At 44.9% G+C, this 19312-nt stretch overlaps 1 protein-coding gene across 2 annotated transcripts in view; it reads right to left on the reverse strand.

Moving 5' to 3' along the window:
* CSF3R (colony stimulating factor 3 receptor) overlaps nucleotides 1-19312 on the reverse strand; it is a 245400-nt gene that overhangs the window by 87018 nt on the left and 139070 nt on the right. For both annotated transcript variants that reach the window (XM_069622636.1, XM_069622635.1), the window contains exon 10: nucleotides 14397-14579. In XM_069622636.1, coding sequence (XP_069478737.1) covers nucleotides 14397-14579 — 183 coding nt within the window. The remainder of the gene's footprint in view (nucleotides 1-14396; nucleotides 14580-19312) is intronic.

Consider the following 19312-nt stretch of genomic DNA (forward strand, 5'->3'; position numbering starts at 1 on the left):
CTTTCTCAAGTTCAAGACTGGTCTCCTTCCTTTGGGCTCGGACCACGGGTCCCCCTCATCCGGGCTCAGACACCTTTTCTGCAATGTTCACAGTTTGGTTTGCCTTGTTTGGTCTCAGTCCATGGATCCCCCCGTTCGGGCTCAGCTCCCCTTTTGAAACAAGAATTGAAGACTTTTGATGTGGTTTTGCTTAAACCATTGCAGGCCACTTCCATTAACTTTACACAATTTACACTTCACATCGATCTTCTGCTTTCATTTCCTTTTGTCAAGATATGGTACAGAGACCTTTGATTGAGCACAAGCCCAGTGCTGGACCACTCTGTCAACGGTATTGTATCTTTTCTTCTAATGATCAAATATTCACCAAAATTTAGCTTCACTCGCGCCTTTCATCACACACGTTTAACAATGTTCCTTCCAGCGCTCACTTTACAATGGTACTGGTTGCAACCTTGACTTCAACACAGACCAGTCTCCCAAACTCACTGGCTGTGTTGTTCACTATCACTTTTCTTTGTTCTTGGAGTGTCTGCTGCTCCTCCCCACCTTGGTCAGTTATGTAGGACACACAATGCAGGATTCTTTAGCCTTGTTTCCTGGTCTTATGTTTTCTGCCTTGAAGGTTTCATGAAAGTAACAGCTTCCTGTCAATGAGGTCAAGGGTGTTGCCCCTCTCACAAACCTCTCGCGCCTGCCCGTCTTTCTCTCCTCGGTGAACTGTCAACTAAAAAATGCTGTAATTTTGTGTGTTTTGCCTTTGCTCAGAGTGTGCTCTTGTGCCCTGCCTTTTATCCGTGTGGGGAAGTGTAATGGAAGTCAGGTGCGAGCGATTGTTGATGATTTCCTGGACTCGCTTCACCATAGTAGTGTGATAGGTCATGTACACGACTCGGGCGTGAGCATGTTTTTGGCCTGAGTGAGATGTCCGCGAGAAAGTGTTTGTGCAGGAAAAGGGGAGGAAGGTGAGTTTTTAGATATCCCATTGTCCCATTGGATAAGACGGGATAAAGGTGTTACAGGGAAGAGAGGGATACCGCGTCTCAACATCTGGTGTCCTACTCCCACTCCCTGAGGACTCCTCACCCAGGTGATCCTCAGGCACTGGTCCACCCCCAGGGTCTGGATCCAAAGGCGATGGCCATGCCATGGCTACCTGAGAGAGAGATCTGCGGGAACTAGCGGGTGAGACAACTTTGGGTTTCTCCCACCATGCAGAAACCCCTCCTTAAGAAACAATCATGCAATTTCTGGTCCTTGATCTATAGAAGAAACACAAACAAACAAACAATTAAATCCTTTTCCAGAAAATGTTTGTGAAGCTTAATATTTTGATCTATACAAAGCCCCAGTCAAATAATATGATTGCCCTTTCCATGGGGCCGGGGGAACTAGGACTTACATTTCAATATAGAAGATAGAAGAACTCTAATAAGTAAATCATCTACTTCTAGAGCACCTGGCCCATACGGGCCGAGTGATATAGGGCCTCATTACACGGAAGGCGGTAACCATGGCGCTTTTAGCGCCATGGTTGCCGCCGGTAATTTACTGATCCCGCCATGGTGAATGGCGGAATTGCCGCCCCATTCCAAGGTTGGCGGGGCGGTAATTCCCCATTCACCATTGGCCCTTCCCCATTCACATTTGAGCCCCCGTAGGGCTCAACGGGAATGGGGAAGGCGGCAATTACGGTACCGCAAATTGCGATACTGTAATTGCATCCAAGGTCCCTTTGCAGGTCCCGTAAGGTAGGGACTAGCAAAGGGACCTTGTAGTAGGGTGGTAAGGGATTACCGGCACTGGTGCCCTTACCGGTGCCGGTAATCCCTTACCGCCATCCGTGTAATGAGGCCCTAGTCTTTAAGAGTGACCCAAATGCTTGGGCCTCCATACTGTATATACTATTCATGGACATTATTACTAAAGGGATAACTCTAGAAAACTGGACACTTTCTAATATAATCCCAATATATAAAAAAGCAAATAAGGCAAACCCAACTAATTATAGGCCCATAGCATGGTAAGATGCTGAAAGTAAACTAGTTGCTACCCCTATCCTACATGAATTGTATGATTGGTCACTCATTTTTTCCATAAGAGCAGGAAAGGAGGACAGGTGGGGTTATGATGGAGGCTGGTTGAGGTGGGGGCCAGGTGTGAAAGGGACATTAGTGCAAGATGGGACCAGATCAGGACAGAGGAGCATCAGGAGAGACTTTGCAAGCCCAGTGCCTCAATTCAGGATAGAGATGCCAACTAACCAATTCTACTAACAATTTCCACCTCTGCACACACCTCTCAAATTCCAAACCAAGCACAACCACAAACCTACAGCACAACAAACCGCACAAACTTCACTACATTGCAACAACAAAACAAAAACACACATAGACTTCCTCAACGGTACACAACGACTACCAGCCGGAAAAACACCCCAGGCCCAGCCAACGGACCCACCGGGCTGTGGCTGTCAACAGCACATCACTGCTCTCTTGCACTTTTCCTGCTTCCTCCCACTAGCTCACCCTCCCTTCCTCTTTTAGAGCCGCCAGTGCGCCAGGGGACCACTCCGGTGGTGATAGTGCGCGGTAGAAATGTCCTTTAACATTAACATTAACAATTGTCTAAATATCAAACAGGCTTTAGAAAGGGGGTGGATACCTCTTTGAATGTTTCCTTAATAGATAGGAAAAGGGAGATGGGCAAAAAGGCCAAATAATCCCAGCGCTTGCGTCGTGGTTGTAAGGCCGCTGTGCGGCTGCAGTCAATTGTTAGTGAATGGGTGTCTTGCCCAGCACCCACAGTGTAAGCAAATTAGAGCAATTGCAACAATCGAACTGCGCCACACACAAAGGATTTATGCCACTAGGTACAAGTGTACAGTTGTTTAATTTATGCCATAAACAGCCTTATGCCATAAACAGCCTGACACGTGTTTCGAGCATAGCTCTTCCTCTGAAGCAAGTATTCTTGTCCAATTAGAACCACAATTAAATAAGTTGTGTGAATCACAAAGCGGAGTCAATACTCGTAACTGAATTAGCTTTGAATTACCATAATAAGTAACTCTGCCGGTCGGCTAAGGAATGAGTCCTTAATAGATATCCTCTCATAACTGGCTTGGTCAAAAAAATGTGATGCAATTCATTCCAGAAATTAAGGACCTGGCACATACCGGAAGGGCTCCTTCAGATATTGATGTATCTTCATAGAGATACTAAAATCAGAGTAAGACTTGATCAACAGGGGGCTGTTACTAAAAACATCACCACTTACAGAGGTCTTTCGGCAGAGGGGTGTCTTGGCTCCCTGTTTCTTCAATCTGTATGTTCATTTGGCTAACCTATGCTGATGGTGCGCTCCTACAGGCCCAGACCCAGCTGGGTGTGCAACATTTAATTGATTCCCTCCTCCAATTCAGCATTGCAAATAGTGTTTTGATAAATCTGAGGAAAATTCAAGTGACAAGATTTTCTGAAGTTAATGAAAATATACAGTTTTGTGTGGAACATAGACAAATCTCCATTAACAATAGTACAAGATCCTACACATCAGGGTTTGTATTTGTGAGCAAGTACCAGTAGCAATTCAGTATCTGAGGACTTATTTAATGGAGCTACTTCTTACAGTTCTCAAATTAAACAAATTAATTCAAGATATGGTAGGCTTTCTCTATATCCCCTTATTGAATTCTATAAGGGAAAAGGTCACCCCTCTCATTTATGGCTCTGAAACAGCTAACCATTGAATTGATAAAATAGATCTTAACACAATTGAAGGTTATATCAGGAGAAGATCACTGGTATTGCCAAACTGTGTAACCATTTTTATAATTAGACATGAATTGGATTTGGTATCACTGAAAGGATGGCACCTTTTAAGAAAAGATACAATTCTATAGACAAAGTGTAGTAGCTCCACAGAATTCCCTTTATATTGATTTACAAACTCAGATGCTGACTCTAAAGAGAGACCCCCTATAGAGTTTACAGCAAGTTATGAAAATATTCTAATCAGCATATATACTACACCAACAATGCTGATAACAAACCCCAAAGTGGTAAAAAATAACTCTTTATAAAAGATCGGTATGATACTTTGCAAGCAGGTTTGACATATAAATCATACTCCCATCTGCACTTGGACATAAGGGGTATTGGCATAATGCCCAAATATTTGAACAAATTCCCAAATGCTTATTTGCACTTCCAGTTTCTTCCATTCAGAAATGATTTACTCCCTACTGGGGAAATAACCAGCATAAGAAATAAGGCAATAAACGGGACCCCTTCTGCAAGAATTGCAAGGTCGACAACAAATTTGAATCCTTGTTCCACTTAGTGATTAATGGCCATCATTAAATAACTTGAGATGTGTTATATTTTCGAGATTTGTACACACACACACCACACACACACACACACACACACCCACACACACAACACACACACACTCTCCCTCTCTCTCAAATGCATTGTTAACATTTTATAACCGTATTAACTTAGTCAAATTGAAATAAATAAACAATTTCTCCTAGATTTAGGAGGCATGCTCAGGAATTGAATGCATTTTTATTTTCACTTTTTTAATCTAAATTGTGATTTTTTTGTTTATAGTCTTGAATTATTTAAACATGATTTGAAAAGTAAGAAAGGTCTCCTCTGTAGAGCGGTTGGCTAAAGGAGGAAATCATTATATTTTAGGATATGTTCATTGTGTATATATATATATATATCTCTATATTTGGATTGTGAATTTTGTATGCTTCATATGAAAGGTTTTGTAAACTATATCACACTTTAATAAAAAAAATTAATTAATTAGCCACCAAGAGACTATTAGTTATAGTGAATATATAACTAATCTTCGATTTTAATATGAGCCTTGGTTCGAGCCACACATTAAAATAGCAGCATAAAAGTGCTTTGTTTTCTGTCCCTTTATTTACACATTAGGACAGCACGGCCTCCGAGAAGCAACGGAGCGCTTTACAGAGATATACAACAATACAGATGCATAATGGAGCGCTTCACATAGGTATACAATATTACAGATGCATAACGGAGCGATTTCGGGCTGCAGAGGGGCACAGAGGAGGGGTACTGCTGTACCGGGTGAAGGGGAGGAGAGTTGTGGCCAGCGTTTAGCGAGTCAGATGGGGCGAAAGACGACATGATGGCCTAGGTGTCGAGGAGGAGAGACTCCTTGAAGAAGTGGGTCTTGAGTTATTTTCTGGATTGCAGAAGCGCTGGCGCAAACCTGATGCTAGACCCGGCATAGACCCTTGATGGGGCATACGGTTGCATGTAGGACACTTCTCAGGGGCACAAGGGAAGACAAAGGGAGGCCTTTAAGGAGTGCATTGCACCCATCCAGGTGGGATAGAAACAGTGTTTGAACGGTGGATCTAAAGCTGTCTGGAGGTAGGAACGGCTTGACTTTCCGCAGAAGGGACAGCTGATCCCAAGTTGGCCGAGTTTTCTTAGCTATGTGTGTCTTGAAGGAGAGGTGTTTGCCAATGTAGAACCCTGAGGGACTTGGCGCAGGAGGTGAGCTCGGGAGGGAAGCCCCCAGAGTTTATGGTTGATAGCAAGGTCTGTATTGCTGAGTGTTCAGTGTTGTTGATGAGGAGTAGGAATTCGGTCTTTGAGGGGTTGAGCTTCAAGTATGCACTGGATATCCAAGACTGGATCAACGAGAGGCAGGTATTGAGCCTGTGGATGTCCTTGATGGAGTTTATCTTGAGGTATAGCTGTGTGTGATCAGGGTAATGGTGGATGTGGATGTTGTGTGTAGCTAGAAGGGCTCTCAGTGGCTCGATGTGCGAAAATACAGGTGATGGTTGGCATTGGCAATCAAGAGGAGTCCATCCGAACAAACTGCTGCCGGTTGGGGAGGTAGGACTTGAACCAGAGTAGGACAAGGTTGCTGATCCCCATGCGCCAATGTAGGGTGTCCATTAGTGCCTGCTGGTCTACTGTCTCAAAGGCAGCTGAGAGGTTGAGTAGAACCAGTAAGCAGCAGTGGTCAATGGCAAGGATATTGTGGACGTGGTCGACCACCTTCATGGTTGCTGTCTCCGCGATAGTTACCTAGGTTGTTGGGATCCAGAGTGGGTTTACTGAGTAGAGGGAGATTTTTCCTGTTCTTAGGGGAGATGGAAAAGTGCCTTGAGTTAGGGACCTGTTCATGATCTCCTGGTAGGGAAGGAGAGCTTCTGCACGGAGGGTCTTGAGGATGGATGTTGGGAGGATGCCGTCTTTATATGGTGTGGCTTTGAGTGCAGCCAACGTTTCTACCAGGTCCTCTGTTGAAAGTGTCTTGAATGTTGTCCAGTGTGTGGAGATTTCGTGAACAGGGAAGTGAGGTGGGTCTGTGGATGTAGAGCTGGTGTCTATGTGCTGGCAAATCTTGTTGACTTTGTCAATGAAGAATGTGTTGATGGCGGTGAATTTTTTCGTTGAAGTGTGGTATGGCAAGGTTGCGTAGTGGGTTGACGCAGTGCTTGACCACTTTGAAGAGGGTTCTGCTTTTGTTGTTGGCTTCTGCTATGTTATTCTGATAATAGGAGTCCTTGGCTGCATTGATTAATTGTCGGCGGGAGCTCGGAGTTCCTTGAGAGTGAAACAAGAAGGAGCTGCTGTAGCCAAGAGCAATACTCCAGAATGATTCACTCTGACCAGTGGCTGAGGTGAAACAGCAGAGGGAGAAAGAAGACAACATGAAAACAGTCTACCTAGAGGCAAAGGGTGTGCCCGTGAAATGCCCTTCAATCCAGGCTGAGAAGATGGAGAAGGGGCATAGCCCTATATCTCACAGCAAACGGAAACAACCTATTCATGACTGAAAAAATGCAAGCTGTGATACCAAACCTTGAATCCCAGAATGAACCAAGAACGCTATTCCTAACGAAAACGCTGCATGCTGGGATACTGAGTCCTAAATCCCAACTGAGCTTGTTGACATTTCTGATACTGAATTTCACATCATAGAGCAAATACGAAGCCGTACCTAACTAAAACACTGCATGCTGGGATGTTGAGTCCTGAATACCATAGCAAATCGAGAAACAATTCAGATTGAAACACTCCATGCAGAGACACCAAGACCTACATTAACAGCAAACTGATCTTGCAGACTTCCCTGATACCAAGTACTGCATCCTAGAGTGAAGTTAGAAAACCATTACTGCAAAAATATTGCATGCTGGGAATAGGAGTGCCCTACTCAGAGACATTTAAAAAGGGTATTGCATGCTGGAGGCAGGAGTCCTATTAACTAAATATCTACTCATGAAGATGAGACCTAGGGGCCAAGCATCAAACCTGTGCATCTTAAAAATATACGAATTGAAATTCAGGAAGAGTTTCCTGAAATGTACAGAGTTTCATGCAAATGACACAAGTAAACCATAACAAAAGACATTGGGCTTCATTATGAGGCCAGCGGTAGCCATGCCTGTAAGACCGGCACGGCTGCTGCGGTATAATTATTTTCCGGTGCCCGGGAATGGCAAATTACTGGGGAATTATGGCCCCGCCGGACCAAGTAATTGCCCATTCCTGGGCGCGGCAAAAAATTACTCCCCATTCCCATTTGAGTCCCATTGGACTCAATGGGAATGGGGAGGCCAGATTCACCGGCACCATTCATGAATGGTGCCGTTGCATCCAACATGGTCTGCTTGTGGGTGCCGGTCTGCCTGCCAGGTCAGACCTGGCGGGCGAAAAGGCACCCGCGAGCAGACCTCGTAGTTTGCCGGTCCAGTATCAACGGTACTGGCAAGCCTATCGGTACCATTGTTACTGGACTGGCAAATTCATAATGAGGCCCATTGTAAGCTATTCAACATTTTGTTTTGGATAAAAACCAAAAGGGTAGATTTGGTCAATGTATTGCCCTGGCTTCTTTTCTCAAATGGGATGGGTAATTGTTGACTATAGCAGCTGACATATAAAAGTGGGGGTTGTTTGTTTGTTTGTTTATTTATAGGGCGGCAGAAAATCCCTTGGGTAGCTGGGCGCACATAATAGCAAGAATACTTAGAATTTAGTTACAGGTTACAGATTACAGGTATACATTAATACATTCTGTACAAGTAGGGATGGCGGGTAGCATATTATAGGCAGTAAATACATTATGTACATTTTGCATGTGAGGGTTGAACATCATATGGCAACAGGTCCTAGTGCACATGGTCTCAAGGTTTCAGAGGTTGTTGCGTCAGAGCCAGGTGTGGGTGTGGTGCCTGAAACTGTTGTAGGGCTGGTCCCTTCTTAGTTCGACTGGTAGGGCATTCCACTATTGAGCTGCTTGAACAGGGAAGCTATTGCCTCCTGTTTTTTTTAGTCGGAATCTCAGGGTTTGGAGGCAGAAGGAGTTGGCTGTTGTGGTTGGTCGTGCAGAAGTTTTCCTTATTATTCTGTCTCTGAGATATGGGAGGGCTGCATTATTCAGGCATTAGAATGTGAGTGTGACAATTTTAAAGGTAATCCCATTGCTAATTTTTAGCCAGTTGTAATTTCTACACACATTCGAGATGTGCTCTCTGATTGGGAGGTTCAGGGCCGTTCTGAGCGCATTGTTTTGCAGGGTTTGAAGTTTATTGATGATGTGTTTGTTGGCGCCTGCATACAGTGCATTGCAATAATCCAGTTTTGAAAGGATCAGTGCATTGGCTAGGATAATGCAGCTAGCTGGTGAGAGTAAGGGTCCGCATGCTTTGACAGGTTTACCGGTATAGGCGGTGGATGAGGCCAAGGAGTTTACTTGTTTCCTTAGGGACAGGGTAGAGGCCAGATAGAACCCAAGGGTCTTCACCTCTTTGGCGATGGGGATTATATTGCTGTCAATATTGAAGGAGCTGTAGTTGGAATGGAGTTTTTTTAGGTTGTTAGGTGAGCCTAGAATAAGGATCTCTGTTTTTCCATCATTCAGGCAAAGACCATGGGTTGCCATCAATGCCTGAATGAGGGTGTACATTTTGTTTACTAAAGCTGTATCCGTAGTGAAATTGCCTGAAAGGGGAATAAGGATCTGGGAGTCGTCTGCATAATTTGTGTAGGTGACACCCAGTCTGTCCAATTTGTCGAATAGAGGTTTAGTTAAGATATTGTACATCGTTGGCGAGACACGGGAGCCCTGTGGGACTCCACATGTTGTCTGGATAGGGTCTGCCGCGTCTGAGGTGGAAAAGACTTGCATACTTCTCTTATCGAGAAGGGATTGGACCCAGGGTATAGCTTCACTTGAGAAGTGGGTGGCTGACGCTAGGAGTTTGCAGAGTACTGCATGGACAGCTAGGTCGGAAACCACCGACAGATCAAGGAGGAGTAGCATAGCTGTGTTTCCTTTGTCGTTGAGCTCGTCGATTTGGGCTTTAAGATCTATAAGTGCGGTCTCAGTGCCGTGCTGAGGTCTGAAGCCCGATTGACGATTGCAAAGAAGTTGGTTAGTCTCCAAGTATTTTTGGATTTGGCCACTCTGTCAATTATCTTCAGGAGGAAAGGGACAGTAGTGATGGGCCTATAGTTGGTGGGGATGGATGGGACTAAGGTTTGGTTTTTTTTATCAAGGGGAGAACCCAGGATTTTGTTAAGCTGCTTGGGATTGTGCTAGATGAGAAGGAGGCGTTGATGAGTTTGGTGACGAAGGGGGCAAGGTCTCTGGCGGCATTCTTAATTAACTGGGCCGGGCATTGGTCGCCTTTGCAATTGGAAGGTTTTAGTGAGGCAATGATTTTTTTCAGTTTCATGGGTGGAAACTTTAGTGAATTTGAAAGGTGTTAGGCTAGGTTTGGCCGTGGGCGTACTGGAGGTTTCGCTGATAGGGAGCAAGGCTTTTTTAATTGTAATTTTAGATTGTAATGTTTTCACTTTGTTTGCAAGGGCATTTTGGATATTGGTACACCATTGCTTGTCTTTGGGTACGTTATCGGGTGGGGGTATGGGAGATTCAAGTTCTTGCAGGATTGCAAATAATTCCTTTGTATTGGAGCATGCGTTGGAGATTCTGTCTTTATAGACGTCTTTTTTAGCTTGGATGATAGCTTTCTTGTACTTAGTGGCGCATAGTTTGAGTTGAAGTTTATTTTCAGCTGTAGGGGTGTGTCGCCATACAGCTTCAAGCTTCCTTTTTTCCAGTCTCAGTTCTTTTAGGTGGGGGTGAACCAGGTATTAAGGTGGGATTGTTGTTTACTTCTACGGTTCTTCAATGGGGCAAAGGTGTCCATGGCTATGGCCATGGTGTCGTCGTATATTTTGACCATGGTGTCTGGGTCAGAGTCAGTTGGCAGGGCATTAATAGTAGGGAGGAGCAGGGGTAAGATATTCTCAGGTGAGATGTTTTTTCTGGATCTAGTGGGAACCGATGGTGCCATTATTTTTTCTGTTCTGAGCATCTTGTTGAATGTTGGGTAGAAATTAATGAGGAAGTGGTCAGTCCACGGCTGGGGTGTAATTTTGGTGATAGTAGTAGGGCAATTGGATGTGGCTACCCAGTCTAATATTCTCCCCTTGTCATGTGTGGGGGTGAGAACATTTTGACTGAGGCCGTGTCCTTCAAGCATGGTGACAATAAGTTGCGCTTGTTTGTCATCTGGGTCGTTAAGACCTAGGTTGCATTACATTACATTACATTAAATTTGTAGTGCGCGCTATTGACCCTCAGGCATAAAGGCGCAGATCAGACAAACAGGTAGTATACAACAGTAAAACACAAAGACATATCCTTCTCTTGGGAGAAGAAAGGTAAGAGAAGAGAGGGGAAGACCAAGTGTTTACAACTGGGTGAACCCTTGAGATCAAAATTGCAGGATTCTAGATAATGGTGGATCGAGGAGTCATAGCGGATAGGTTCTCCAAGTATAGATTAGGTAAAGAGATGTGTTTTAAGTTCTTTCTTAAAGACATACAAGGAGTTCTGATGCCTTAATCGATCCGGAAGTTTATTCCAGAGGGAAGGAGCCCTGACATTAAAAGCCCCGTTTTCTACCTTAGAAGTCCTACTTCTGGGCTGTACAATCAGGTTCCTGATCTAAGAGAACGTTGGTTGGGTTTCTCAATAATGTGATTCTGTAGGTAAGTGGGCACAGCTTGTTGCCTACACTTAAAAGTGATAACCAGAACTCTAAAGACTATCCGGGATTCTATTGGAAGCCAGTGAAGAGATCTTCTGGCCTCAGTTATATGACTGTACTTGGGGAGTCTAAGAACTACTCTGACTGCCCAGTTCTGGACAACCTGCAATCTGCGTAATTCAAGTAGACTAATGCCTAGAAGAAGACTGCAGCAGTAATCCAACTTTGCCCCAATTATTGCCCTGGCAATAGTCTCTGCGCATTCTTGTGAAATCATAAGTGGGAGAGAAGCTTAATATAGTAAGCAGCTCCTGCTACGACTGTGGAAACATGAGCCTTCATGCTTAAGGTAGAATCCAGGGTAACTCCTAGGATTTTAGTTTTTGGCAGTGGAGAGATGATGTCATCTCCTAGTTTGAAGGAACTATAGGCTGTATCCAGAGTTTTTAGAGCCCTTGGACTACCAACGATCAGTAGCTCTGTCTTGCTACGGTTCAGGGCAAGGAAGTTTTCCAACATCCACTGTTCAATTAGAGTGAAGATTCTATTTACTTCAAGCTCATCCCTCTCATGGAATCCTGTTAGTGGAATGACGCATTGAGTGTCATCAGCATAATTTGAGAAAATGACCCCCTCCTCTTCTAACATGAAGAAGAAAGGTGCCATGAAGAGGTTGTATAGACAAGGTGATATGCTCGCCCCTTGGGGGACTCCGTATAGCACCGATATTGGAGTGGCTTCTGCCGAAGCCGTGCAGACTCTACTGCTTCTATGCTCCAAGAAAGATTGGACCCACTGTGCTGCTGAGACTGAGAGATTGGCTACATCTTGTAATCTGGGAATAAGAATAGAGTGTTCAATCAGATCAAAAGCGGCTGATTGATCTAGGGAGATTATTAATGACAGTCCCTTTTTATCCATATCTCCCAGTAGTTTCGTTTTGAGCTCTAAGAGCGATGTTTCCGTCCCAAATTTTTTCCTGAAGCCAGACTGTTTCGGATGGAGAATAGGGTATTTTCCAAGTGTTCTGCCAGTTGGCCATATGCCACCCTATCCAGAATTTACAATAGGAACGGGGTGTTTGATATAGGTCCAAAGTTGAGCGGGTTGTCCATTGGCAGACCCGGTTTTTTGAGAATGGGAGGAACCATGGTGGTTTTAATCTCATCTGGGACGCTATTTTCCTTTGGGGAAGTATTTATGAAAATACATAATGCTTCAAGGAGCCGTGGGGGACATTTCTTAATGATCATTGAAGAGCAGGCATCTCCTCTGCATTGAGAGGGTTTCATATGTTCAATGATTATTTGAAGTTCACTCTGAGTAATGGGATGAAAATCAAATTGGGGTATCGAGGAGTCATGACTAAAACTCCTGTTGGTATCCTTACTTGCTGGAGTAAAGTGTTTTTTTTTCTCTAGCATTGTTAAGGCGTCATCTTTTGCTAAGTTGTCTAGGGGAGCTGGGGTGTTCTCCTGTTCTTTAAGAATCCTAAAGATTTCTTTTGTGTCAGATTTAGCTGTATTAATCCTGTTATTATGGAATTCTCTCTTTGCATCGAGGATCATCTGTTTATAATCATGTACTAGGTTCTTATATCTTACTAGACTTGTGGGAGTGCATTCCTTTTTCCAAGCAAAGAAAGCTTTACCAACTTCGTTTTTTTTTTAGCCATAGCTCCTGTGAGAACCAGGCCATACTAGAGGTCTTATCTTTTTTAAGGTTAAGGTTAAGATCACCAAGGATCATTGTCTGGGATGACTTTTTTGTGTTGCTCGCTAGGAGGCTGGATAGTTCCTCTTCGAATAGTCCTAGCGGCCCTGGTGGCCTGTAAAGGAGATAGATGGTTAGGGTTTGGCATGGGGATATCGGTAGTTTAGCGGTCAGGAGTTCGCAGGATTTTAGGGTGGGCGGTGTTGTTATTCTTACATTCAGGTTAGATTTGGCGATGATGGCTAAGCCACCACCTCCGGCGTTAGGGCGGTCTAGTCTAAGTAGTTGTTATTCTTTGGGTATTGCTAGGGAGAGGGCTGGACCTGCTACGTCATGTAGCCAGATTTCTGTGACTGCTAGGAGGTCGAGGTTATCTAATGTAAGGAGACCGGCTATTTCCGTGGCGTGGGCCACGACTTATCTAGCATTGATCAGTGGTCCTGTTATGGAGGTTGTTTTAGGAAGGCAGTTGGTATCAGAGGTAACCGGGATCGGTTCTTTCGTTATGGTGCTAGAAGGTAGTTGTGGGTTAGGAGGCATTGTGTTCCTGGTCTGGTTTTTGGGAATGGTGCGACGGTTCAGGTGTGCGTTACTGGGTACCTCCGGTTCGTAGAGGGTGGAGAGTCTAGCGCAAAGTCTAGAGTTTCTATGGAGAGTAGGGCATGGTACGTGTTTAAATTGGTCCATAGTTACTGATATTAATTGTAGTGACAGTAACAGCAGTGGGACGTATGTTGATAGAATCATGCTAAAATGCATTCTGCTAACGAGAGCTTAAGAAACACAATGCAGTGGCAGGCTAAAAGCAATTTAAAAACACAAAGTAGTGGCAGGCTAGCTGTGACTATCAAATTACAATCTAGTGACAGGCTGAAGGTAATTTAAAAACACAATATAGTGGCAGGGTAGGTGCGACAATCAAATTGCAGTGAAGTGACAGGTTAAAAGCAATTTAAAAACAATATGCTGGCAGGCTAGGTACGACTATCAAATTGCAATGTGGTGACAGGCTAAGAGAAATTTTAAAACAATATGGTGGCAGGCTAGGTACGACTATCAAATTGCAATGTGGTGACAGGCTAAGAGAAATTTAAAAACACAATGTAGTGGCAGGCTAGATGCAGCTTTCAATGGCAGTGCGCTTTCAAAAGGCTAACCTGCTGATTCATGGAATTTGTGCGCCGAAAAACGGGGATCTGTGCGCCATTCTGCCCGCAAATGCCCATTTGTTAAACAGGGATTTGCGGGCAGAATGGCGCACAAATCCCCATTTTCCGGCGCAAATAATCCATGAATCAGCCCCTAAATGCATGTGCATATGCAACTGTATGCAGTGATGTTACCGAATAGAAAACAGAGAATGCCTTTTTTTACCGAAACCGAAATAACAAAAATAAATCGCATTTATTTTATTAAAATGTATATGGGGGTGGGGTAAATGGGTAAACTAGGGTGGGGAGGGTTGAAAAGCACAGGTACACACACACACACACACACACACACACACACACACGCACACACACACACACACACACACACACACACACACACACACACACACCCCCCCCCCCCCCCCCCCCCACTCTCTCTCTCCTGTCCGTACCTTGTAGAAGAGATCTGCTACTTGCATTTGATTCCAGTTTCCAATGGATGTCGCAGGTCCCTGTATCAACCACTTTGCACCACTCCAAGACATAACCCCTCACCGAGTCTTTAGAGACGTCCCACTCGACCCACAGACTGTGATCGTCATTGGGAAAAGCCTGGACACGCGGTAGGGACCGGCCTGCAATACAGTGAAAGACCGTTCAGAGGGAGTGATGCTCCCAGAGCACATTTACATGCACCATTTAACAGTTTGATAATTCCATGAAGCTTTGTGAGAGCATGAAGGCTGCCTACTTGTTGGGGAGAGATACATGGCTAAGTTGTTTTATAACACACTTGTTGATTAAACCCCAGATGTGGCTTCAGTACTTGAAGGGATGGAAGAATTTCGGAAACCAATGAGGTATGAACTTGGCCCCCCTGGAATAAAAGGATGGGGTGCTCAATGCTGAGGGCCATACACTGCTAACTTCTGGCTCCCTGACATAGGCTGGCGTAAGAAGACTTATCTCAGCATGATGGACTGACAAAATGCAAACCACTTGCGAACTTCGTTTTGATTTTGTAAGCTAGTTGTCGCTGGCCTGCTTCTCTAAATATTGTATCTGCCCAATCTCTCAATACTGGTTAAAAAGTTATTTTAGAAGAAAAGAGCAATAATTTGCACTCCAAACTTGATGTCCATTTGTTGAGGATCCACCAATTAAGGACGACACACTGGAATAAGAAAATAAAAATTCTATGACTCTTTTTATTGCAAAAATACTTTAATAAATTAATTTTCAAAAAAACAGTATATCTTTCTTGTCCAACTACAAACAAATGAACATCATGTGTGGTGTGCAAACTGTTGCTCTCTTCTTCTAAAAACTGATCTCAGCATGGTCTGGAGCTTGTGATTTGAGACATGTACTTGTATTTTGATTTACTGGGGGTTCATGGTGTTGCAACCAGACCCACAAAAGAAAACAACAGTGGACAGGGCAATCTCGAATCAGGGGCTGCACATTAGCAGGACAGGTAGTGAATAACTCACTGGATGGTGATGGCGGATGCATGATACAGAAACTGGGGACAGGACACACACATGACAGACAAGAGTACAAGGGGGCTGAAATATATAGAGTCAAATTTGCAATTTACAATGGAGCCAGGTGTAGGGTAGTCGGGGATATGGCAGTAAGTAGAGGGTGCACCAGGATTAGGAAGTAGAGCATTAGTGTAGATTTGAATTCGAAGGTGTAAATAGAAGCAGGGTTTTTAGCATGAGCAGGAAGGCAGTTCCAGTGGTGCAGGGCATGAAGAGAGAAGGAGTGGATTTAAGAGTGAGCACAGGGTGGCCTGAGGACAGAGACATCATGAAGTACTGTGCACTAGATCCGAGGATGCATGGAGGAGAGTAGCAGGAGAGAGCATTAGCTAGGTAGTGCCCTGCAAGCTCATGCAGGGATCTGATAACAGAAAGAATTTACAGTGCATGGAAATCAAAACGGCATGGAGGCTGCGCTTGGAGGTTGCAGAAGAGCAGAAATGATTGTAGAGAGTACGCATGGAGAAATTGAAAACGTTGTCGAGAGGACAGAAGGAGTAGAGTGGACAACCAAGGAGGTGGCTGGCACACTACTTAAGGTAGCTGTGTACTAGGGTCATTATGAAGGTTTTGGTAATGTGGAAACCTGAGGGGGCATATTTTCCTGATATTCAGCAGGTTAATTCTAAGAGGTGGAAGTACTGACAGGGAAGGCCACTATCAATGAGGAACCCAAGTTTTTGTGCCTTAGGAGCGGGGGAGTGTGAGTACGGTGAAAAGAAGATGGGCAAGGGAACGAGAGGATGGGTACTGGAAGCAAGAAGGTGGATCACTTCGGTCTTTGAGGAGTAACGTGTAAAACAACAAAGTGCCATACAGTGTCGGATTGCAGAGACGCGGGCTGATGTACCCAGTGAGAAGTCAGACGTATATGTTGGGAAGGACACAGAATTCCTACATCTCGTCTGCAAAGAGGTGGTAGGAGAACACAAAGGAGCGGCCAAGGATGGAGCCCTAGGGAATGTCAACAAGGAAGAAGGTTGGACAGGAGATTGCGAATGGCTGATGAAAGTGATAGGAGGCCATCCAGTCCAAAGCACTGTCCTGGATGCCAAGGTATGCAGGATTAAGAAGGAAAGAGGAGTAAGTCACCATTTTGAAGACAGTCAAGAGGATAATTAGGATAGAGGATAGTTAGCAGTGATGAGCAGAGTTCAGCAAATCAGAGGCAACGTAGAAAAGGGCAGAGTGCGCAGTGTGACTGCTGGGAAATCCTTACTGCAGAAGGTCACAGAGGTTGCCAGGGTACACGTAGGATGAGATTCTGTTAAAAACAAGTAATTTGAGGATTTTAGTGTAGTGGCAGAGGAGGGAAACAGGTTAGTCATTGGCAGAGTTATTGGGGTCATCTGTGTGCTTTTTCAGGATGCGTAGTGCCGTTGGTACCTTGAAAGAGAGGTTGCAGAAGGTGGAAAGGCATGAGCAGGTGAGTGGTATGAGGTCCTTGACTGTTTTTGGGGCAAACGGGTAGCAGGAGCACAGGACGGGTTGGCAGATCTAAGGATGGGTGACACATTTGAGAGGAAAAGTAGAAGTGAGTAAGCAGATGGATGAAGGGAGGCAGAAGGGAGGAAGAGCTGGAGGAGGGAAAGATAGAAGGGAGGTGAGGGTGTCACAAATGAATAGTGGGCCAAGTCATTGGTGGAGAGTTCCTGAGTGCAGGAAGGAGACAGCAAGGATTGTAGAGCGGCAGAGAGTTTGCAAGGTTGAGAAGGACGCAAGCAAATCAGATGGGTGAAGTAGGAAGCTTTGGCAGAGTCAAGGGCCATGGTGAAGGAATGCACAGAATTCTTATAGGTAAGTAGACGAGGCAGCGTCTGCTCTTCACGCCATTTACAGAGGTGGTGCCGCCATTTTGTTTGTGGAAGTAGATCTAAGGTTGATTCAGGACTGAAGGTAATAGGTGAAAGGGAGAAAGTACAGGAGGTATAGTGGTCATCGTGGGTTTGGAGAGGATGGGGCTAAGATCCATGTTAAACTCACACAAGGTCTGTTGAATTTGGGAGGGTTGGGGAGGTTAAAGAGAGAGAACTCTAGGTAAGGGGCCAAGTTTATAGTTTGGATTTACTTTTGGTAATGAGGGTATACGATGAGAAGAAAGTGGGGTGGGCACTGCCATGTTGAAGTGGAGACTGGGTTGGTCCAAGGGGGATGGTCAATAGTGACATTAGATGTACATGGTTTGGAAGGAGAGGACCGCATTGTTCAAGCGCATTACCAATGGAGTGGCTTGGCAGATTGTGAACTGAGGTAAGACAGTGGTCAGAGAGGAGTGAGTCAAGTGCGAGTAGGAGTGATTTTGGGGCACTTCTCTTCTTCCGCGGATTTCAAGTGAGTTAAGTTGAGTAGTAGGTCTAGATCAGAGAATAAGGAGCCGAGGAGGCCCGGGGACAATAGCTTAGAAGGGTGGTGAGAGGAGAGGATGGATGAAGCTGAGTAGCAGTGAATTTAAAGGAGAGACGAAGAAAGAGAGTGGAAGTGGATTAAGGCACGGGATTTGTTGACCATAAGGCCAACTCTCGTCTCTCTTGGAAGAGTGGGAGGAGTGCAGAAAGGAAGCTCGATCAGTTTAAATGGCAACTGTGGTTGCAGAGTCAAAGGGAGTGATCGCAGTCTAAGTGATACCCATGACTGCCAGAGTGGGGATGAGAGAATCTGCAGAGAGGGAGGTCTTGGTACAGATAGGTTGTGAATTCCAGGGACTGAGTGAGAGAGAAGAAGGAGAGGCTGGAGGAAACTAAGGATTACAGGATGGGAGGCAAGGAGGATACACTAGGCTGGGGAAGTAGGGTGGCCAGGGTGCCTTAATGTGGGTGAGGCAAAGGGCGGTGAGCAAAGAGGTGGAATCGGTCACCTTGGAGGAAGAGATGATGGAGATGGGTAAGGGGGAGAGAGTGATCAGTAAGTGGAGTGCTCAGAGCATTGCAAAGGGAGGCATCGGAGGAGCAAGCTAACAGATGGAGCGGTAGGATTGTGTGAGGTATGGAGGAGGAAGCCTCATAGGGTGTGGGGTGGAAGGCATGGGGAGGTTAAAGAGTAGACCAGGGGGTGCACAGTATTAGTGTTCAACATTTGTACAGCGTTTTGCCTTGGGCGAACAAAAAGCTTGTTGATTTGATTACAGTACACATATGCAGGTCTGCATGCTAGCAAAATTAAGGTTAATTAAATTCCAGTGCACATAGGCAGGACCTTGAGTGACTAAAATGCAGGGTGATTAGTGTAAATGCACATATGCAGGGCCTTTGGTGACTCAAAACCATAGTGATTTGATTACAGTGTACATATGCAGGGCCTTTGGTGACTCAAATTCAGGGTGATTTGATTACTGTGCACATATGTAGGGCCTTTGGTGACTCAAATTCAGGGTGATTTGATTACAGTGCACATATGCAGGGCACTTGGTGACTCAAATTCAGGGTGATTTGATTACAGTGCACATATGCAGGGCCTTTGGTGACTCAAATTCAGGGTGATTTGATTACTGTCCACATATGCAGGGCCTTTGGTGACTCAAATCCAGGGTGATTTGATTACAGTCACATATGCAGGGCCTTTGGTGACTGAACTTCAGGGTGATTTGATTACAGTGCACATACGCAGGGCCATTGGTGACTCAAATTCAGGGTGATTTGAGTACAGTGCACATATGCAGGGCCTTGGGTGGGCAAAATGCAGGATGATTAGATTATAGTGCACATATGCAGGGGATTTAATCCAATGGGCCTTTTCCATGTGAGACAATTCTTCAGATCCTAATCTAGAGGCCACAGAGAGGCAATGATGTGTCTTCAATACCAGTTGCTTGTGGTCTCTAGTTT

Source organism: Ambystoma mexicanum, chromosome 11 (assembly GCF_040938575.1).
Source record: "Ambystoma mexicanum isolate Mex_15411 chromosome 11, UKY_AmexF1_1, whole genome shotgun sequence".
Lineage (NCBI taxonomy): Eukaryota > Metazoa > Chordata > Amphibia > Caudata > Ambystomatidae > Ambystoma > Ambystoma mexicanum.